Raw genomic sequence first — 24,404 nt, forward strand, 5'->3', positions numbered from 1 at the left:
TAGGGAACCGGTCAAAACCCCCACAGCCAAAACACCCACACTCAAGAAATGTCAAAACGCCCACACAAACGGTCATAACCCCCACACAAATGGACAAATCTCCCAAACACACGAACGGTCATAACCCCCACAGCCAAAACCCCCACACTCAAGAAATGTCAAAACGCCGACACGATCGGTCATAACCCCCACACAAATGGACAAATCTCCCAAATACACGAACGGTCATAACCCCCACAGCCAAAACCCCCACACTGGTAATCGGTCATAACCTCCAACGGTCATAACTCCCACACAAATGGACAAAACAGCCACACATAGCAACGGTCACAATCCCCACATAAATGGACAAAACCCCCACACAAATGGACAAAACTCCCACACAATCGGTCAAATCTCCCACACTCTGAAATGAACCTGGTTGTATGTCTTGCCCTTGTACTTTTTAATAACATTTTTTATTCCACTTAAACCGATGTTGCAAGTATTCTTCTTGCACTGTTTTGTAATGACAGAAACACTAAAGTGGGCTTCGTAAAGAGCCGCAACAAAGACGTGTAATCACGATATTTTCAGAGTGTGGGGGATTTGTCCGATTGTGTGGGGGTTTTGTCCATTTGTGTGGGGGTTTTGTCCATTTATGTGGAGATTGTGACCGTTGCTATGTGTGGGAGTTTTGTCCATTTGTGTGCGGGTTATGACCGATCGTGTGGGCGTTTTGACATTTCTTGAGTGTGGGGGTTTTGGCTGTGGGGGTTTTGACCGTTCGTGCGTTTGGGGGATTTGTCCATTTGTGTGGGGGTTATGACCGATCGTGTGGTCGTTTTGACATTTCTTGAGTGTGGGGGTTTTGGCTGTGGGGGTTTTGACCGTTCGTGCGTTTGGGGGATTTGTCCATTTGTGTGGGAGTTATGACCGATCGTGTGGGCATTTTGACATTTCTTGAGTGTGGGGGTTTTGGCTGTGGGGGTTTTGACCTAGACCCGGTAGATACGAGGAGGCGACGCGAGGTGTGTGTAGCTTTGGTGTGCAAGAGTCGGTTGAAGTGAAAGCACCGTTACGAGATATATTTGATGTTTCTGTTCCGAAATGAAGACAATCGAAGCAGCCGAAGAACGATAGATGGGGAAGGGATGCAAGAGGAAGGAACGCTCTGTGTACAATTGTGAACAATTGTGTGTACAGTTGTGAAGTCTGGCAAAGGATGGTTTGAAGGAGCCCTCACCTTGAGGGCCCTAAATGGTAGAAAAACTGTGCGAAAACACGTTTGTTTCCAGTTTTCTTTCTTTTTGACAATGTTGCCATCACTTTCAGACATCGAGAAAAATATATGTTGTACCTAAGGGTATAATAAAATTTTAAACAGAAAATCAGCGACATGTCCCCCCAAAATTTTTTTCTATATTTTTTTTAAATTTTCAACAAAGAAAAACAAAGAAAATGCGTATCAATGGTTTAAAAAAAAAATGGACATATACATCTAGGTAGTATCTATAATCTGTAAAACTTTCAAAATATTTCGATCACCCGCACCAGTTTTTTAAAAAAATATATTCAATTTTGAGCATGTATGATACGATAATTCGATAAGGGGAGGGGGTAGGGGGTCAAAAATTTTTTGAGGTAGTTTTAGGTCAAGGGTAACCTTTTGAGTAAATAACGACCCAATTTAGAAGAGACCCTTTGTTTAAAATTTATGAGCAACCTTTATTTTTCGTCTCGTGGGTGACATTAAAATTAATCTTAAGAAGAAATATAACCTTTACGACACAGTGATAGATTGTCCAAAAGATACCCGAGAGATCTCTACATCAATTCAGAATACACAGACAATTAGTTCAGAGTACAAAAACTCGTAGGGTACAGCTCACGATCGTCAACAGCTGGGAGCTGCAAGGTACAAGAAAAAAAGATTTCTTTATATAAAAAATCAACCATTAAAATAAAAAGAGAGAGAAGAAAAGAAGTAATTTAGAAAGGGGTTAGACAAGGATGCTCATTGTCACCAGTTTTGTTTAATCTCTAAATTGAAGAAGCAATGAAAGAAATCAAGGACATTCACAACACAGGAATAACTGTTAATGGACAGAAAATACACACGCTTAATTTGCGAGCGATATCGTAATGTTGGCAGACAGTGGGAGGAAATTTAAAGACAAGTCTAAACCGTATGCAACAGCAAATTCAACATGAAGATTAACAAGTGCAAAACAAAAGTCATGAGATGTACTGGAAAACAAAACAAGAAAAATGAAGATCACTTGGCGGAAGAAGTGCAGGAATTCTGTTACTTAGGGAGTAAAATAACAAGCAATAACAGATAGAAACAAATTATAAAATCCAGAATAGCTTAAGTGGCGAAGGCATTCGAAGAAGAACAGAAGTTTCTACTGGGAGCATCGGCATACAACTGAAGAAAAGGCTAATGAAAGTGACAGTGACAGTGTATAGATGTAAGACATGGATACTAGGAGAAGAGGAAAAACGGAGAATGGAAGCCTTTGAAATGTGGTGCTATAGAAGAATTATAAAAATTAGATGGACAAACAAGGTATCAAATGAGATAGTATTGGATATTATACAAGAGAAGAGTAGTATATTAAAGAATAATTCGAAAAGACGAGATAAAATGATTGGAGACATTATGAAAAAAAGTGAAATGAAATCTGTAAGTTTTACGTCAAACGATTATGTCGGTTAGGCTAAAGGAGACGGTGAAGATGAGAAATGAATGAAATGGTGGAATGAAGAAAGTGGGAGGAAACGGGGTACTCTGAGAAAACCCAAGAGCACAGTGTTCGTCGGAGACATTATGAGACATGGAGGAACCACATTAATAGCTATGAAAGGAATTGCAGAAGTGAAAATAATTAGAGGAAGGCCTTGATTGAAATATACTGAACAAATAATACAAGATATAGAGAAGGAAAGCTAGAAGAAAAAAAAGTATCATAATTTATATTAATTACTAATATGAAATACTGTATATGGTAGTGAGAGAGTGTAGGCACGTAGAACAAGTCCCACCAGCAGATAGCACCTTATAGATAGAGGTACTTACAGATACTTCCTTGAAAAGAAGATGTGAGTGCACAGTGATTGTAAATGTACAGATTTGTTCAGAAATGTCTTGGGCACTTATTTAGTTTTGAAAGGTCATATTTTGATAACGGTATATAGGAATTTCAAATACATACTTTGGCTCTAAATAAATATCTCAATTGATGAAGGAAAATTCGCATTTATATGATTTCATTCGAATCGTAGGTAAGGGTACAGATTTCATTCGAATCGAGGGCTTTTCAAACAGAAGTGGATTTCCAAATTCTTTTTAACAAGATTGTACGTAGATTACAAATACCACCAAAATAAGATATGATTTATTTTTAATTCTGTACATTAAATTATACTTTTCTTAAATACAATTTCTAAGATCAAGATTAAATCTCCAAATGATGGTAGTATCTCGTACTATTTCAAAGACGACTTCAGAGGAAAATACTGTACTGTATGTAAGTATAAATATATCTAATCCCACTGAAATACTTATACGAATAGACATTATCTAGGAAGGTATTGAGATATCATGTTTCTTGACAAGTAGTTCACTTTAAAGCAATTCTATTATTATTATTACAGAAGTTGGCATTGCTTCGGTTGGCGTACCATTTCCTCATAGGCTGTGCAGTAGGCAGTTTGTCCTACGGAATTGGAAATGATGCATCTCATGTCTTCAGCAATGTAGGCTGCTTGTACCTCACAATAGTATTTCTTCTTACAGTGAACTGTATTCACTCTACGGTAACATGTAAGTACAAATACAGATAATATTACAGAGTATTGACATTACTTCATTACACGTGCAAGCAGGTAATTGTTTCCTTGTTTATAATGGTACTTTCAGGTATGCTTATATTGAAATATAGGACGTACAAATACATGTTGATTCTAGAATACAAAGTCCCAGAACTCGAAAACCTTGGAATACGAAAGGAAAATTCCAGCAAATTTTGGCCTGAAATCTGAATGCTGCTTCAGAATTCGGATGCCCAGCACCATTGTTTATGTGTTCAGGCATACGTTTCTCTGGCAGTATTTCTCCAGAATGCATTCACCAAAACTACCAGAAACTCAGTTACCTGGTGTTATTTATTTATTTATTTATTTATTTATTTATTTATTTATTTATTTATTTATTTATTTGTCACCTATAACAGGACGGCTGTCCCAATTACAATAGGCTTACAAGAATTAAGTTATATTCAAATACTTATATACATGTACAATAATAAGAGTAAACATAAAAATAAAATAAAACTAAAAGAGAGATTAAAAATAGAGAGAAAGACGAGCAAATAAAAATAAAATAAAATAAAATAAAATAAAGAAGGATATACATTGATTGGCATTGGTGCAAAGAAAAACAAAAACAATGTTACATCTATAACGTAACAGAAAACAAGAACTATGTATACAATGTTCGAATAATCATCTGACTCATTACTTGTTTGATATCTGTTTCAACAATTGCAAATATAAAGGATATAATAGAGAAAAATTATACAATATATACAATATTTTAATAATCATCTGACACACCTCTTATCTAATGTTTGTTTTAATAATTTCAAATATAAAGTATATGGCAAAGATAGATCAATCTCTGGACTTTCCTTAGATACATTATTATAATTTCGACAAATTCGAATTAGGGGGGAGTTATCATCGAAGGCAACTCATCATCTTCATTTTTTTAAATCTTTTCTCATCTTGCTTCCGCATGCTTTATCAGCACTTTTTTTACTCAGGGTTTTACACTTTAAATTTTATTAATTGCATTTATATTCCAATATCTTTTATTTGCTAACGTTTTCGGGTAAATCTAGTGTATTTACTGTTAAATTAATTTTAAAAGTTCGAGTTCATGGGACCAAGGAAAGAATTAATTCAGTTTTGATTATTATTTTAAAGGGCAAAAAATTGCCTTGGAAGTCGAGCGGATTCTGGAATACTTAAATTCTGATTCCAAGGTACTACTATATTCATTGAACCTTAGTCTTTAGAAACTCTATATATCACACCAGAGATAATGGAAGGTAACGAACTTAAGTATTAATAGAGATTTTGCTATTTTCTGTCGTAATATTTGCTTTATAAAAGAAGTCAGATAAATAATAAACCATTTTTTCTTGCTTGTAATTCTAGTAACGAATCTCAAACATTGTGATGTGAGGTGGAAAATTTTCCGCTATATTTTTCCGGAAAAATTTCCGTTCTAAAAAAAAATGTCAGTAATCAAGTAACAATTCCTTAGCAATCATAAAATTAGTTGAATTCATGTATAGAAATGTTAAAAAGTGAAAGATCGTTTAAACAATCTGAAAATTTTCAGGGCTCAGACAATTTTCAGTACTATATAGAAACAAATGAAACAATTTTTCATGAATCGAAATATTTTCTCTTATATGGAAAAATTAAAGAACTTTTCGGAAAGTTTGCTTGCCCTGTAGAAACAAGTGAAAGGAATTTTCATGAATCAGAAAATTTTCATCACGATGTAGAAACAAGTGAAAAAACTTTTCATAATCCGGAGAATTTTGGATATTATGTATAGTGATGTTAGGTGGAAAATTTTCCACTATATTTAACTGCACATAGAGCTACAAAATTGAATTTCTGTAGAGGAAATTTAGTCAGCAAGAAATTATAATTTTCCAATTAGCTTTCGGGAACCCAAAAATTTTCTAATATTTCAAGTTGGGAAGTAAAATTTTACACAGTCTCTCTCTCTCTCTCTCTCTCTCTCTCTCTTTCTCTGTGAGCTCCTTCGTTGCTAAGCGGTTAGCATACGCATCTTTGGCTTGTAAGTCCTGGCTTCGATTCCCAGCGAGAGCTCATGTAGTTCGAATTCCACGTTAATTAATTGGTCTCGTCTTATATACTCTCGCTGCTGAAATGGACGTTAAACTCAAAATCAACTCAATTCATCTACTCTCTCTCTCTCTCTCTCTCTCTCTCTCTCTCTCTCTCTGTGTGTGTGTGTGTGTGTGTGTATGTGTGCAAAGTGCAGAGAACATACATCGAGTTCGTAGAGTACAAATATACTATTCTATTATTTAAAATTTCAATGTATTAAAAGTCATGAATAGTTTCCGATTCATAAAAACATACTCCACTTATTCCTACATCCTTGTTTAGCCGTAAAATTTATTGGTAATAAATATTGTCTTAAAAAGTTTCAAGAAGTGAAAATCTAACGATCCTTCATTTCAAGAATGTTTCAAAAACTTCAATGCGTTCTTCCATCAGAATCCACCTTTGATCTTACAATATTACATTTCGTCAGTTTAATACGCATAAGACGGTTTTATCATAGCTTTACTACTTTTACAGATTTACATACTGCAACATTTATAAATAAGTAGATACAATATAAAGTACCTACTGTAAATTTTTGACTACCCAAAATTCGATTTTAAGGAACTCATGAAAGCAAATACTGACCATTTTCTGGAAACAAACATTTATTTATTCATATATTCATTCAGAAGAGAAAGTGAAATATAACTAATAAGGAAGCTGATTTATCTAGTTGTTCTTCCAATAAAATAATAAAACAAACATAAAAAGCTGCACTATTAGCTCTGCGTTCTAAAAGCAAAAAGTAATTTCATTTTAATTTACAAAATAAAAAACCTATTTCTTGTTCTATATATATACTTGTTCTATCGAATCGTCATTATTTCTAATAATTTTTTATACACATTAATAGAAGTTTTCCAATACAAGTACGAGTATCTGCTCTAAGATGTTGATTATACAAAATTCCAATATCGAAATTATGATTTACGAGTGTTAAACACAATAAAATCATATTTTCTTATTTTCTGTTATAAAAATAATCTTCATAAGGAACTTTTATGCAGTTATTTCATTACATAGGCAGGCCTACATGTGAAGAAATACTGGAATTTTCTGTTTCTGAAATTGATAAATTCATAAAGGTTTCTTTTCAATTTCTTGTTACATTTTAAATATTGGAATGGGATATTTGTTCTCTACGAACTCGATGTATGTTCCCTGCACTTTACACAAACACATAAACACACACGCACGCACACACACACACACACACACACACACGCACACAGAGGGAGAGAAAGAAAGAAAAAGAAAGAGAGAAACACTGTATATTTTCACTTACCAACTTAAAATAGAAAATTTTCTGGTTTCCGAAAGTAACTGGAAAATGATAATTTGTTGCTGACACTTTCCTCTACAGGACTAATTTTATAGCTGAATGTGCTGTTAAATATAGTGGAAAATTTTCCACCTAACATCACTATACATAATATCCAAAATTTTCCGGATTATGAAAAGTTTTTTCACTTGTTTCTACATCGTGATGAGAATTTTCCGATTCATGAAAATTCCTTTCACTTGTTTCTATAGAGCAATCAAACTTTCCGATTCACAAAAAGTTGTTTTACTTTTTGCTTCAAAATGATGAAAGTTTTCCGACTCATAAAAAGTTCTTCAATTTTTCCATAGAAGACAGAAAATATTTCGATTCATGAAAAATTGTTTCAGTTGTTCCTATATAGTACGGAAAATTGAGCCATGAAAATTTTCAGATTCTTTAAACGATCTTTCACTTTTTAACATTTCTATACATGAATTCAATGAATTTTATGAACACTGAGGAATTGTTACTTGATCACTGATATTTAAGAACGGAAAATTTTCCGGAAAAATATAGAAGAAAATTTCCCACCCCACATCACGGCTAAACAACGATGTAGGAATAAGTGGAGTGTTTTCATAAATCGGAAAATTTTCCGTTTCAAAATTTTCCGGAAAATTTTCATCACTGCTCAAACATAACCAATTTTCTTACTCTCCTCTCAACTAAAGATTGCAGGAAAATATTGAAAGCTTACATTTTTTGTGTACTTAATGTAATTAGTTAGATTTGTAAATATGACCGTTCATTCTTGACATACTCTAGACACGCTGTTGATTTCCTATTTTCTATTCGTTATTCAACTTTCTATATAAAATATTTCCAATATATTAAATGCGATGTGTTTATTTAATTCTCATATTTACAAGGGACATCACGCAATTGTCCGGCTCCGATTTTTTTTTTTTTTTTTTTTTTGCTGATAGAGAACGTATGTATTATTTGTTATGACAGAAATTTTTGCCATGGTGCATGTTTTCTATTTTTCTATAATTTTTAAGAGTTGTGATGTGGTTATTAGAGATTACTAGAGAGGTCCCTTACTACCCTTTATAAACGGAGTGTTAATGAAGAAACAACCATGTAGATACATATAAGGCCTAGGGAGAAGTCGTGTGCTAGGTATGACCTTGACGGCAGCCATCTTGGAATCCGCCATTTTGAATTAAGGTCAAGTTTTTGAAATCGGAATAGGGCAATTCAATACACAATTTCGGGCTAGAATTTAATCAGGAAGACAATGGTGAAGTTAGTTTTAAGGTACACCCATTTGAGGAAAAATTACAGGCATATTAATTGTTTATACTTACTATGTGCGTAAGTCCCTTACCTCCGCTCTTAACCCGCGTATTAATGATCATAAGTGGATAAAACTTCGGTAATACATATTATGCCTAGAGAAAAGTGATACGGTAGGGGTATCCTTGACGGCAGCCATCTTGAAATCCGCCATTTTGAATTTAAGTGGAGTTTTGAAAAATGAAATCCATAGTATTTGACACCTTATTTTAATAGTAAATTTTCCCAAAAAGCCAATAGTATGCTTATTTTTATTCTTTAGTTAACTAGTATTAATTTAGGACTGCTTCTAATGTGCACCAAACGTTCATTATTCGATCTTTCAAATTGGCAACACTCCTAATTTTCACCGCATGTTTTAAGATTCTAATTTGCACTTTGGAATTGTTGCCATGGCTTATGTTTTCTAATTTTATTACATTTTTTAAAAAAGTTGCGATTTGTCAGTTCGTGAATAGTGTTGGGATAAGCATCCAGCAATCTTTCTGAATTTTGAAGACTTGCCATGTAATTATTTATTTCCTATACCTGCCCTTCAAAACCTCGTTTACTGACATGAATCATCGCACAAGGAAAGAAGTCCAACTTTGCATTCAGGTAATACCGAAGACGTAGCTTGTAATGGATAGCTGATGAGACGGAAATCAAATGAAAATTCACTTCAAAAAGGAAAACGAAATATGATTGTTGTGCAAATCAATGTTCTTTTGTTTTGATTTATATTTATTTCTTTGTGTATTTTTTTATTTTCTATGGTAATTTTTTAGCTAGTAAGACAAAAAAGTAATTCGTTTTCTAGTGATTGTTGTCGATAGTTCATGTTTGTAAGATTTATAATCAGTATTGATCGGGAACTCGATTAAGTTACACCTCTTTATAAACGAGTTACCTGTTTTCATACTATGTTCATGGTACAAACAGTGTGTTGGGAACAGTCATTTTATGCCTCTTTGATATTTTCTATCATTGCTGCTGTTCCTTTAATGTTGTATTTATTAAAAATATTTTATTGTTTGTCGTTTGCGCAACCTATAGGCTATATTTCTTGATAATTTTGTGTTCGTATAACACCAATTTGTTTTAATTTCATTTGTATTTCTTGTATTTCATTTGTAGGTCCATAGGTTCCTCATGTATTCTGGTTTAAAATAAATAATTACATTGCAAGTCTTCAAAATTCAGAAAGGCTGCTGGATGCTTATCCTAACACTATTCACGAACTGACAAATCGCAACTCTTAAAAGATGTAATAAATTTAGAAAACATGAGCCATGGCAACAATTGCAAAGTGCCGCTTGGAATCTTAAAACATGCGATGAAAATTAGGAGTGTTGCCAATTTGAAAGATCGAATAATGGACGTTTGGTGCACATTAGAAACAGTCCTAAATTCATACCAGTTAACTATAGAATAAAAATAAGCATATAATTGGCGTTTTGGGAAAATTTACTATTAAAATGAGGTGTCACATGCTATGGTATTCATTTTTCAAAACTTCACTTTAATTCAAAATGGCGGATTTCAAGATGGCTGCCGTCAAGGAACCCTTACCGTATCACTTCCCTGTAGGCATAATATATATTACCGAAGCTTTTATCCACTTATTATCATTAATACGCGGATTAAAAGCGGAGGCAAGGGACTTACGCACATAGTAAGTATAAACAATTAATATGCCTGTAATTTTTCCTCAAATGGGCATATCTTAAAACTAACTTCACCATTGTCTTCCTGATTAAATTTTAGCCTGAAATTATGTATCATATTACCCTATTCCCATTTCAAAAACTTGACCTTAATTCAAAATGGCGGATTTCAAGATGGCCGCCGTCAAGGTTATACCTACCATACGGCTTCCCCTTAGGCGTTATATGTATTTACATGGTTGTATTTTCATTATCACTCCGTTTACAAAGGGTAGTAAGGGACTTCTGCAGTAATCTCTAATAACCACACCACAACTCTTAAAAATTATAGAAAAATAGAAAACATGCACCATGGCAAGAAATTCTGTCATAACAAATAATACATACATGTCCTCTATCGGGAAAAAAATCATTGAAATCGGAGCCGGACAATTGGGTTATGTCCCTTGTTAGCTATACTTATTTATTTGAGTATTCTATCCTCTTAATTACAGAACTACAAAGTAAAGGGAATCTCCAAGAAGAAGAAAAATGTCTTTGACTAAGATTTGATCCTATGATGCACTTGCTTTTCTTTTTGATTCCAGTCCTGTACCGCTGAGTAAAATTCAATAATTTCGTCACACCTGAACAATTGGCGTTCCTGTAGCAGTTAATGCTGATTTCTCTTATATAAATCATTTATGATCAATTTGTAAGATAAAGAAACGACTCGCTCATGACTTTAATATCATAAAAGAGCTTAGGACTTTATTGAAGGAATCCCGTATTGGTATCGATTGAAAGTCATAAATGCCAAAACTAAACTATTAGTTTATTTTCTGTTATTATCTATGTGTAAGAATGAAAGTTAGTCGCGTGTATTTTATTTTATTTACTAAACTACTACCAAGCAAATAATGCATGGACCACAATAAGTTTTACCATTATAAACAATAATAACTCCATGGAAAAAACATATAGTAACGATACATGACTCATGAAATTCAGCAACTCTAAATATTTTGTTTTGGATATTTTGCATGTGACGTGATATAAGATGGAGTGCTAGTACAGTGTAAAGCAGTTTTCATTATGCAACAGTATATGAAAATCAAATCACATATAACCCTGGAGAGAAAGTTTGGACATTTTAACTGCACAGATGGACTCTCAAGCCAGTTGAGGTGGTTTTGAGTTTAACGTCCGGCTCAGCACCGAGTCAAACTTGGTGAAGAAGTGGAATACAGCAGGGGCAGTTCAAACCTGGGGTAGGGCAGGGGTGGTCCACGAAGAACTGTAAAGACACCTGAAAATATCGAATGTGTAAGGCAAGATGTTTTACGTAGCCCTTACATTGTTTTCCCTAATCCTGCTGTACGTAAGCGTATATCTACATTTTTAGAAATTGCTAGGAACATGTTCCTACACAAAGATTTAAAATTTTTCTCCGTGCAAGAGTCAGGCTCTGCAGAAATTATTGGATGATGATAAGAACAGGCGGAGGAAATTTCGCAGCAACATATCAGGAATGTGTAATAACGATTTTCTGAACAACGTCTCTTTATTGACGAATGTCACGTGTTATCTCCATGTGTTTGTGAACAAACAGAAATTTACATTTTTGAGACAGCAAGATTGAGTTCATATTGGATTTCAAAACACTAGGTTTTGCTTCACAAGAAAACAAATCATAAAACTGCGCACACTTACTAGTTTTGTCCACTGCTGAGTGGTATTCTCCACAAATATTAGTGAAAATGGATTTGTATTATTAATATCATAGAATAAGAAAGGAGGTTGAGAAAGAGAGAACATATACGCACTATTTGATTTGTTTAAAACGTTTAATAATCAGAACGCAGTAAGCAGTAAAGTCGCTTTGCCACATACGTAAAGAAAAGACTAGATAGAAAATAGGTACAAAATACAGGAAACTCTCTCTCCTTCTTTGTAATTTCTACGTACACATTTACCAAGAAACACTGCTCAAATCTGCCTTCCTAAAGTTACTGGTTAGTGTGCATCTTGAAGTAATTCCACTTCATCTTTGATCAGCAGTTCAAATTACAGAGGATGTGTTTATGTTTCTTTTTTTTTCTTTTTTTTTTGTTTGTTTGTTAAATCTCATTATTCCTATAAACTTCAGTCTTGCCGTTATAGCAGTTTGTTATAACAAACTGTTCCAGAAATATGATAAGTATTGGTAAAATTTGAAATACTAGTTAAAGTTATGTAATATCGGAAACGTGTAATTACAACTACAATTGTTACAATGTTATAGAAGCAAAAAAAAAAAAAAAAGCAATAATCACATCAAAAATTTCCCGTAAATACAATATATTATTTTAAGTAATATAGCTATCGCCACCTATGTTTGAGGTGTCAAATTATGATTTTTATGTTTATTGGAAACCATCTACTAACAATAATTTAATGTAATACTTTTCTAAGTGCTTGGAAGTAAAGATTTTTCTTTTTTTTCTTTCTTTCTTTCTTTTTCTTTCTTTTTTTTTTTTTGAAAAAAGTGAAATTTTCCATTTCCTTGTAACTTTGCCTTTATGTATTCTAAATACGTCATACCATGATCATAATAGTATTCTACACTAAATTACTTTAGATTTGAACTGGCCCATCCGTTTCACTTGCTTGTTACTAGTGTAGGTGGCTTCAAACTTTAGATGTTTGTGATACTGTAATATCTTTAGTTTATAATGTTCAATAACATAGTGGTATTATATGTTTTCGTTTAACAAATAAATTTGAAATATATCTATTATAATTCCATTCAAAATATACAACTTGATGTTGAGTTTGCAACGTTGTTGATCTGGTAGCGTTTTCAGTATATCAAATACCTTCCCTTGTCGATATTTAGATTATTCCAAATTTTATTGTTTGTTGTACCTAGGTATAGAGATGCAAGGGCTCGGAGAAAAACCGGCTTTTTTGGAAAAAAACTCGGTTTTTTCTGCTTTGCTTTTTTGCTTGGGAAATTTTGGGCTTTTTTCAAAATTCTGCTTTAAATTGATAAAGCAGACTTTGTTTCGCTTCTCTATAACACAAAACGTCATTTAATTAGTGGTTGATGCTGATAATAATATAAAACCTCGAAAATAAACTATGAATTTCGAAAAGATATTTCAAACAATTTTTCTTCAACATATTTACATTATGAATTCCACAGGATTAACCAATGTATATAATAAGAATATTTTAACCTCTTATACACAAAAGTAAGCAGAGTTGGCAAGAACCATGGTTGTTTTTGAAAATGCCAAAAACCCGTTTTTCGGGGATGTTTAAACCAGGCTTTTTTGGTTTAAACCAGGCTTTTTTGATTTAGATTTTTTGCTTTATGTATTTATATTACATATTCACAGAAATAAGTTTGTTTCGCCTTGGTGTTATTATGCAACATCGGGATTATGCCGGAAGAACTCAGTAGGATAATAGGGAATTTATATACCATTTTGGTAATTGAAGTAATGAGTATTTTCAATGAGAGTCTAATTACGCTAATAGCGCAATGAGTATTTTGCAATTGAACTCATGAACGAGTACGATGTATGTAATTGAACTTATAAAAGAGTATGGGGTGTTAATGATAATATGAATTAATTTTTTATATGACTTACATATGTAATTGTTATTTACGTACGACATAATGTTCCGCACAATGAGATGAATCCCTAATTACGATTTTTTTTTATGATTTACATATACATAATGTGTTGCACAATGAAACTAATTTGTAATTACGAATTTTACTTGCACTTTTATTAGATTAATTACGAATTTACCTTGCACCTTGTTAATAGGAAGCAACCAATAATTTTATAGAATTTTAAACTAATTAACTTATAGAATAACTAATTACCTTTTAATTTACCCTATGTATATACTTACCTATTGGAATGGTTTTATTGAAACGTCCTGTATATGTGACTGAACGAATGTAGCGCCACGAAATTAATAGCGGAGGAAAAAACGGGCAGCGTTTGCTGCATGCAACTTTGAACACGAAAGATGAATGACGGAGCATTAATGAATTTTTTTTTTTTCTAGCCGTAGCTAGCTAGCACCCACCCAAAGGGTTACGCCCTTTATTTGGGAAGCGGAGTTTATAGGAACTGGAGGTGTAGGTTAATTGTCGTGAGGCAAAAGAGATTTTATTAACTTTATTAAATCCAAGTTCTTTCAATTGAAAGGACATTATGGCCGTTAACCATAATCATAAGGACAGGAAAACATGAATAAGTGTGAGCAATTCAACAGGAGAGCGTGAGAGCAGAACAGTGTGGAGAAATGGAACAATGAGGTGCACTTGACATCACAACACAACACAGAGTGTTAGAGAGACGAATGAATGTTATCTTCTGTCCAGGGGCTACTCTGGACGTAATGGAGACGAGTGGAGCCCTGTTAGTGCGGTGAAATCACTGTGCAACATAAGATGGAATGATATATGGTGGAGGGATTGCAATGAGGAAGTCTTCAAGAAGTTGAAAGTCGGGACTATTTGGTGGGAGAACGTATTGGTACAGAGTAAACAGCAGAGAGAGTGGAGAATGACGGAGAATAGTTGAAGGTTTGCGAAGAGTGGCTTCGTGGTGCATGGCATCAAAGAGCAATGGATGGTGAGTCTGGAATCGCTTCGTAACGTACCGGAGTCGGAGGTCTTCTAGGTGATAAAGGAGTTGTGGAAAAGGTGTTCTCTCATATAAGTCACGTGTAGGGCTTGGTAATTTAATTCGAAAGGCAAGGCGTAGGGCATGGCGCTCAAGAATTTGCAGCCTGCGGTAATATGACTCTGGAGCTGATAGCCAGGCTGTAAAGCCATAAGTCAAAACAGGGCGTAAAAAAGCCTTGTAGGTGTTTAGAAGTATCTTAGGTTTCAGGCCCCAGGTAGTCCCAGTTAGGCGTCGCAGTAGGTTTAGACGGTTGGTCGCTTTAAGAGCAAGACTTTTGAGATGAGCAGACCATTTCAGATGGGAGTCGAAGATAATGCCTAGATATGTGACTGTGGGACTAACAGAAAGTGGTGTTCCTGCAATCTCAATACTGAGATTGGATGGATTGCGATGAACCCGACTGCGTTTACCTGGTGGTAGGAAGATAATGGCTTGTGTTTTATTGGCGTTAAGTTTGAGGCGCCAGGTTTCGCACCATTGAATGAAAGTATCAATGGCAGGTTGAAGGATGCGATTGATGTGCTGAATAGTATTTGCCGTTGCCAGAAAAGCCGTATCATCCGCATATTGAAATAGACTGACGTTCGTAGGAAGAGCAGGAAAGTCAGCAACATACAGTAGATAAAGAAGCGGGGACAGAGCCGATCCTTGAGGAACACCAGAATGGAGAAACACAGGGTGTGAGAGAGCAGTATTGATGGAAACATAGGTCAGGCGACCGGAGAGAAAATGGTAGATGAACCGAACGTAACATATTGGAAGGCGGAAAGAAAATAGTTTGTATAGAAGACCTAGATGCCATACTTTATCGAACGCCTTTTCTAAATCAAAAAGGACAAGACAGGAAGGCTTAGATTGGTTAAACTGAGCTGTAATGTACGTGGTCAGACGGAGAAGTTGGTCGTTAATACTGAAGTTTGGACGGAATCCAGCCTGATGAAGAGGAATAAGGTTATGAGCGGTGAGATGGATATGCAAGCGTGAGACAAGAATTCGTTCGAGTATCTTGCTGAAAACAAGGGTGAGTTGTATTGGGCGGTAGGAAGACACAGAGGGAGCTGGTTTTTTCGGTTTGAGGAACATTAAAGTTTTTGATGTTTTCCAATCGGTAGGGATAAAACCAGTACGGAGAATGAACGTGAAAATGAGTGACAGAAGATAATGGAGAATATACGGTCCTTCTTTGATATGACGGTAGGTAATAGAATCTAACCCTGGAGCAGTGTTACGTTTACGAGCTATAATGGAAGTAATTTCTGTGACAGTGATAGGAGCTGTTAAAGGTGAATCGTCGGGCAGAGGATGTTCGGTGTGAGGTTGAAGTGATGGTGTGTTGAGATTCAGTCGAGCTGTAGGATGAGGGCGAGCTGTAAAGGCAGGTCCAAGAGGCGTGAAGACCCCTTGCAGCTGGTCAGCAAAAGCATTGGCTTTTTCCTCGTCAGTGTGTAAGGGCGTATCATTAAGGATGAGTGGATAAGAAGTACGAGAGGATTGACCAGTGAGCTGGTGAAATCGTTTCCAGTACTTAGTTGGGTGGGCTGTATCGGAGAGAGTATTACAGGTTTTGATCCAGTTTCTGGTCTTGTGGGCAACAATATAGTTATGGACTGCTCTTTGGTATTGGCGATGTTGCCGAAGCGATTCCAGATTACCTGTGTGAGTAAAATCTCGATAGAGCTGGCGGGAACGGCGTATTAATGGTAAATACTGGGGCGGTAGCTTAGGTCTGTAGGAAGTTACTGTAGTCTGGGGTATGAATTCAGCGGATGCCTGATGTATACTTTCGGTGATTGTATGTAAGGCATCGTAAAGTTCAGCCTCTGTAGTAGGGCCTGATACAGATGTGAGGCTATTAGAGAGGCATTCCTTGTACTTAGGCCAATTTGCACGGTCGAAGCGAGCTACTGAACGGGGAGGAGCAGTTGGAGGTGGTTGAATAGGTCCCTGTTGTTGAATAGTGAGTTTGATAGGGACATGATCACTCCCCAGAGGATCAAGTACAGTCAAGTTAAGCTTGCAAAGAAGGTTGGGTGAAGTTATGACAATATCAGGAGTTGTGTTGGATGCCGGCCTTGTCGGTTTAGGGATATGGTGAAAGAAACCAGTCGTGTGGGTCTGAAGATAGTTGCGGAAAGTAAGTTTTTGGTGATCTGTGCGACTGTGGTAGTTAATATCAGCCATGATGATGTAGGTGCGAAAGTTGTCCGATATATACTGAAAGAAACTGTGAGGAATAGGTTGGCCGGGTCGTATATAGATGGTGGCTACCGTGATGTAACAATGTTTGAAATATAAGGTGGAGATAAGATGTTCAGGCAGTGTTGGATCGCCGGTAGCATGTATTCGATGAGAGATAGATGATGGAAAGCCTATAGCGACACCGCCACTAGCACGGCGAGCTGGGACGGTATTGTCCTGGCGAACAAGATGATAAGATGGAATTTTACAGGATATTTTTGGTGAGAGGAATGTCTCATTAAGTAGAAAGCAATGTATGTGTTCCTCAAGGAGCAGCTGTTCAAACAAAGGCCTGTTTTTCTGAAGAGAACGAATGTTCAGAAATAAACAATGTACTGCCATAATGAAGATTAGAGAGATTAGATGAAGAGGGAAATTATACTGCAGATTCATGTACAGTGGAATGGAAATGTGCGAAGTTGTTGGAGTAGGTGCCCGTAAAATTGACATGCAGGATGGTTTTTGCGGCTAGTTGCACTTGGTGAAGAATATGTTGACGGAGGAAGGGATGAATGTTCTGCAATGTGACAGTAAGAAATGCCAAAAATTTGTCAATGGTAATCGGTTGATTTGCAGAAGTAGGGGGTGGTGTAGTAGTATCGGCGTTATGGATGCGTATCGGAACAGTGAGCTCTGGTTTAAGTATTTCTGCAGCAGGTTTGGCCTTACATTTATAACTGTATGTAGGATGCTGATCCGGGCAGGTTGAGCATTGCGGTGGATTAGTGAGATTAGTGCACGACTTAGTCGAATGTGGGCCGGCACAGTATCCACATTTGAAAGGGTTCCTGCAGTCGTTGGTATGATGCGAGTTATAGGATTGACATCGCTCACAACGCATTGGAAGTGGAGGTGGTGAGCGAGATGGTTCTACTCGATGACGTTTTAAGTATATAAATGCACCGTTACTAAGGAGATCGTCCACGGTCTCTTGGTTATTTGTTAGAACACGGACCATGTAGGTGGGTCCGGATATGTTCTTAATTCGAATGCATTTAATGATCGAATGACCCTCCATGTTGAGTTCCTCAGCGATCTCAGCATCTGTGTATTGTGGATCAACTCCTCGGATAACTACAGAGAGAGCCGGAGGCTTGCGAGGAGGTGGAGGTTGCTTCGCTTGTTGAGAAGTAAGCTTTTGAAGGTTTGCCGATTTGCCAAAGATCTCAAAAGAGTAAGTATTGCGAAGTGTGGTTGCCAGGTTGGGGTCTGTGGATCGGATGATAATACCATTCTTGGTGGGTATGAGCTGCTTGACATCCGATCGTGGCACGTACTTAAGTAAACGTAAGTAGATCTGCTTCAAATCATGGTATTTGGCGTCGTAGTTTGTTAGGAGAAAAGAGTGCACGATAGGTTTAGATGCTGTATTGGCAGTGATCTCTGTATCCATATTGCTAGATGTTGATGAGGACTCACTCAAAGTGTGATGTCGTTTCGTTGGAGGTGTCATCTGCAGTGCAGCAGCAAAAGTAGCAGCTTTTGCAGATTGACCCGTTGGACTGCTCGGTTCTGACTCTTGGCGGGCTTTACGCTTATCAAGCTTTGCCGCCGTCAGAGAGGGGCCCTGTACAACAACAGAAGGTAATCCAGAATGACCGGGGCCTTGTCCAGATGCCATAGCTGGGGTCGTCTAGGTTACAGGTTTGAAGACCACCCGTTTGGATAGTGGTCTAGGTGGGCCAAAGATGCTATCAACCTGCGTAGGTGTCTGTTGAGTTGGGCTAGATTAGTCTCTCAACCGATACACACAGAGCTCAAGCTTCAGTGACCAGGATAGAGGATAGAGGATAGGAAATTACAAAACTCGTCACTATGCTCTAGTGGCGCTTCAGAGCAGAGCAAAGCAAAGCTCTGGGAAAGTATGCATTAATGAATTTTGAAGCTTGTATTACTATCCTATAGGCAAATATAAGAATTGTGAGAAATTGAATTTAATGTTTGTTTTGGTGTAAATTATATATGCTTTATACATATCCTTTGACAGTTGTGATTATATTATTATTATATGCTTATGGATAACAGAAAATTATATAGAATTGTTAAAGTAGTTGAGTTAATTTGTGCAGAATACTACTGATTGGTGCTGCCATCTGTTGTACATTTTTACAGTTTTTTAGGAGTATAAGAGAATGTGTATATGAAGTGAGCGAGATTTGATATGATTGGAATGAAATGAACTATGAAAGAGAATGAAGAGATATATTTACAGTTATGTTAAGCCTTACTGATTAAAAAATTGTGCAGGAGATATATTATAATAACCATTTTTTTTTATGCTTGATTGTTGAATGATATAGAATGGCAGGTGTAACTGTGGTATTACTTAATCTGTTATTTTTAAAGACTGATGTTATTTAATATTGGACTGAGGAGAGTGATATTTGCAATTTAGCGAGTAGAAGAAAGCAAACATTATTTTTGTATAGACATAACTTTTTTTAAAAAAAACTTTTTGGATTGCAAGAGAAATACACAGTGAGGATTAAATTACTTATGAGAATTAATGCTTATTGTAACTACATTATTGCGAAAACAAGAATCGATTGAGGACATGTATATTTGACAGTAAATTGATTGTTATTTTTTATTATTGCAAAATATTACGGTAAACATACCTTACCTGGACACAAATGTTTTATAAACTTGGATTTAGCTTTGCATGAATATACAGTGTTAACACATATTGGAAACGAAATACGGAGTAGGATTTTTTTAAGATAGAGTGCGCTGATGACAGAATTGCTCATGGAATTTGCATTTTATGTTTTGAACAGAATGCACTGAACGTTATATATTTGATTAAATTTAGTATTTAGGAATAATATTGCATTTAGAAATATGTTATTAGTAACATTTAAGAAAGTACTACGTTATAATACTGAACTAACTATTACTTTGTATGATACAGCCAGTTACTGAATGCTAGGCATTAGACACAGTCCTTTTTTATTGATGGCATTGAATAATAATACAGAAATAACATTTTTGACTTGGTTGCTAAGCTATTGAAATATATTTTTTATAGTTTACTTTTTATAACTACATTTTAGAAATTTTGTTGTACTTTTGAAAGAAAATTATGTCCTATTTTTACGTGCTAGGTTTTACATTTAGTTTTTTTTTTTAATGGAATGAAATAGATCCTATGATTAATAATTTAATTTGATTTGTTAGGAATATTTTGGGTTTGGACATTTATGATTATTTTAGCTTGTAATGTGTGAAGGATGACGCCTTTTGGCGGCTAGATTATTTGATGAAAGGAAGGAAATGCTTAGGTGAAATATCGAAGTGACCTGGAGCATGTATTTTAGGTATTATGCCGACATTTATTTGATGTGAATGAGGAGAATTCAGGAAAATTTTTATGCAAAATAGCTGTTATAATTTTTTGAATGGTATTGAACATGGGACCATTTGTACTGAAGGTGAGAATGTTTGTGACAATGCTATGTGGGGGGACAAATTTTATTTGCGAATGTATGTGATTATAATTTTATGTATTTGTTTGGATAACTTGTAGCGTATGAAAGATGACGCCCTTTGGCGAGCAGATTATTTGATGAAAGGAAGGAAAAGATAGAAGAAGGAAGGAAGTGACTTGGAATTTGTATACTAACTATTATTTAGGCATTTACTTGGTGTGAATGAGGAAACCGCAGGAAAAAAAAATTACTTAGGCTGACTGTTTGACTTTTTGAACGGCAATGAATACGGTACCATTTGTAATGAAGGCGAGAGCGTTTGCGACAATGTTATGTGGGGGAACAAATTTGATTTGTGTACGTACGTGATTATAATTTTATGTATTTGTTTAGAATGTGAGGAGAGGAACCTTTATTTTTACTATAAATATATAAGATTTGTAGAAATTAGGGATGAAGGATGTAGCGTGTATTGTGAAATATTTGAAACTAATGAAGGGAATGTTAGGTGATTTGAAAATTTGATATAGTGACTTTAATATTTTAGAGTACATTTATTTAGGAATATATGTAGGAAGTTGAAATATTTTACTTTTATGTTTGAAATTGAGCAGAACAGAGACCAGAGCATAGCGTTTGGTGCCGTGATTTTTTACTGAATGAAGTATTTGGTACTTTAGTGTTACAGATTTTGTTTGTTATGGTTTGTTTTGGATTTGTATGATGGTACTTGTGGTGAGGACTAGCTATAATTGGTTGCAGAGCGACAATACAGAAAGCATATAGAAATGAAATTATGTGCGTATATTTGTAGGATTTGATTTTGGCATATAGCAGGAACAAAACTTAGCCGTTTAAAATTTTGCAGTTGTAAGGATTTTTTTTTATTTTACTTTATGAACTACAGCATAAAACAGTATTATTGCTTGGGGAATAAAGATAATTACATTGCCATTTGGTGGTAGAAAAAAAAAAACATAATACATGATATAAAGATGTAGAAATACTAATTTGAGATTATTATTATTTCCATGTAAAATAAGGCTATGCGTTTTGGAAAACAAGGATCAAATTTGATTATGAAATTATATTTTTTTTAATTAGTGAACATACACATGAACTATAGGCATTGGAAATTATAATTTAACCTATTTAAATAAAGTGAGATTAGCTGAGGAAAAGGACACTTTTGTAATCAATTTTGTATAATATTTATAATATTGTTTACTGTATATGGGTTGTTATGGAAATATATTTTGTAGACTTTGTATGATAGGTTTTAATTATTGTGGATGTGGGAGGAAACGGAAGAATTTCTTGACATTTGCATGTGTATTGTTGTATATTGTAAGTTGAAAGCTTCTGTGAACTAAGCCAGTTTGCTTTAGAATTGAGGAGTAGGAAATGATTTGATTGAAAAATATTGGTAGATACGTAACGACTAGCTTTTAGAATGTTATGTTCTAACGTTTTTTTAGTTTAGCTTTTATTATTTATATCTTTAAGTATTGAACAGCAGTATTTTATAATATTTATTATATTTAAAGAAGGAAACAGATAAGCAGAAGAATGAAGAAAGTTATGAATATATGGTTTAACGATGTTATTAAATGACGAAACTTGATTGTGTAGTTGCTGAAACGCGCTTTGGGTAGTATTCAATGATGATTTACTTAGGACTGTAATATCTATGATTGACTAATTTTTTTATTTTAGGTATTATTTTATGTAGATCTGAAAGAAATTTACTGTAAATTTGATTTGCTTTACGTTTGAAATTGTAATTTTGATGAGAGATATAATACAGATATCTATATATTCCCTATGGATTTGACTTTTTGGTGGGAACTTATGTGGTTTGAATTTTGGATTAATTAGTAGGTGTACGTTTCATATAGCCTTGCTGTTGAACGGGACGTTAACCCCGAAAATTAACTCAACACAACCTTTGGATTTGCCCAGTTAAAATTTGGAATATTACAACGTATATATATTTTATTGTAGTCTTTTGAACATGTGGCATGCATGTCTTTGGTGTTAGGGTTGATTTTTTTTTTTTTTTTTTTTTTGTGATGATACGTTTGACGTATGTTGATAGTAGTAATTGATATGTTGATGTTGTGGAAGGATTGAGAAGTTACGACTTGCCATATATGGAAACAAATATTAAAATTTTGAGTTACAGAAGTACTGAACATTAGTTATTTTCATTTTTTTCTTTGCAGTTTAAGGGATACACTTGAAAAGATTTATTTACATTATATGATTGTTGCAGAATATTTGTACAATACTTTGATTTGTAATTAGCATGGTATTGAACCTTTATTGATGAATGAAGCAATCTTTACTAACAGAACTATCGTACAGATCGCATATTATAGCTTTGGAAATATTTACTAATTAATTAGCGTAAAGCCATATGGATTTTACAGGTTTACAAATATTTTTTACTGATTATGTTGCAGCTATCAATTGTATTTGATTATTTTTACTTTGTATTTTTATTTGTAGGAGAATTATTTTAACATTGTTCAATGAATTACATATAGGTCTTATTAACGGTTGTTTTTCGATTTGATTTTTCAATTTTGGCTTTGAAAAGCGTTTTACTCTTTGCCATTTTGGATATATGACTTGAATACCTTAGCCACGTACACACTTGGCTTTATTATTGTTTTGGTAAACGTAATACATTATTTAGGTGTTTGCTGTGAAGTTTGTTTATTTTTATTACCGTTTTAGGATTTGAATGTATGGCTTTGAATTTCGTTTAAATAACTTTAGTGTATTTTTTCTGAGAGTAACCGAATATGTTTTTTTATTTATATATTACAGAAGCCATAGGTATTGTTCATATTTAAGCTTTTGCATTCTTTGATTGAATTTGTGCCCCAAAAATATTTTATTGCGTTTCAATTACCATTTATTTGGTATGATTTGTTATTATTGATTTTAGATATTTGAAACTATTTACTTTGACGAGACTATTACTGGATATTTTAGTGTATTGATATTTTGTAGTATTACGAATGCAGCGTAGCGTACTTTTATGTATTTAGCTTTTTTTGGCAATTAGTTTAATATTTATATTACTGCAAGCGTACAATAAGACTGTTGTATTTGTTTCTATTGTTTTCCTATTAGATTTATGTCATCAGCATATGCCATAACCTGGTGAATATGATACAGCTCTAGATTTTGTCTTTGATTTCCTTATAGAATACGCCAGATCAAACTTGAATAATATTTTGAAAATGCATTTTCATGTTTTAGGTTACTTTGGACACAAAAGTTTGTAAACAAGACTTTTTTAAAAATTGAACTTTACCACGGAATTGACTTAAAGATATTTTAAACAATATAACTAGTTTTGGAATTCAATTTTCTAAGAATACTATATAATGTGTTTTCTGTTTGAAAAAAAAAAACTTAAAAGCTTTTGTCTTTAACGTTCCACAACTAGGCACCGAAGATAGGAAAGACGATAATTGTTACGAAAAATAATAATTACGGATTAAAGAAAGTGGAAAGAAATGGAAGAATTCCGAGAAAACCTACGAATATGATGACTTTGAAATGTTTCTAAATTAACATATATTTGACGCATCAGAATTTTACGTTTTAATTTTTTTGGGATATTTGTGGAATAGTAAAATTTTATACGATTTACACAAACTTTATTGATATTTTCGTTAAATTTTGGTACGCAGGATTATTTTTAATATCCCGATGGGTGAGAGGACTTATAAAATGATGACAGAAGAGAAATACAGACTTAATAACTATTGCTACTGTTTTCTTGTTTATGAACAGAAAGTACGATGATTTGATTTTGTACTACTACTTTTTTGTTACAAATAATGAAACTGATTTTATG

The 24,404-nt window shown here is 34.4% G+C and overlaps 1 protein-coding gene across 1 annotated transcript in view; it reads left to right on the forward strand.

The window, feature by feature from the left end:
- Positions 1 to 24,404, forward strand: part of LOC145689294 (ATP-binding cassette sub-family G member 1-like) — a 125,765-nt gene that overhangs the window by 61,545 nt on the left and 39,816 nt on the right. Inside the window, exon 10 of the mRNA XM_081763433.1 lies at positions 3,640 to 3,808. Coding sequence (XP_081619559.1) covers positions 3,640 to 3,808 — 169 coding nt within the window. The remainder of the gene's footprint in view (positions 1 to 3,639; positions 3,809 to 24,404) is intronic.

This window comes from Thermobia domestica, chromosome 7 (assembly GCF_964235325.1).
Source record: "Thermobia domestica chromosome 7, izTheDome1.hap1.1, whole genome shotgun sequence".
Classification (NCBI taxonomy): domain Eukaryota; kingdom Metazoa; phylum Arthropoda; class Insecta; order Zygentoma; family Lepismatidae; genus Thermobia; species Thermobia domestica.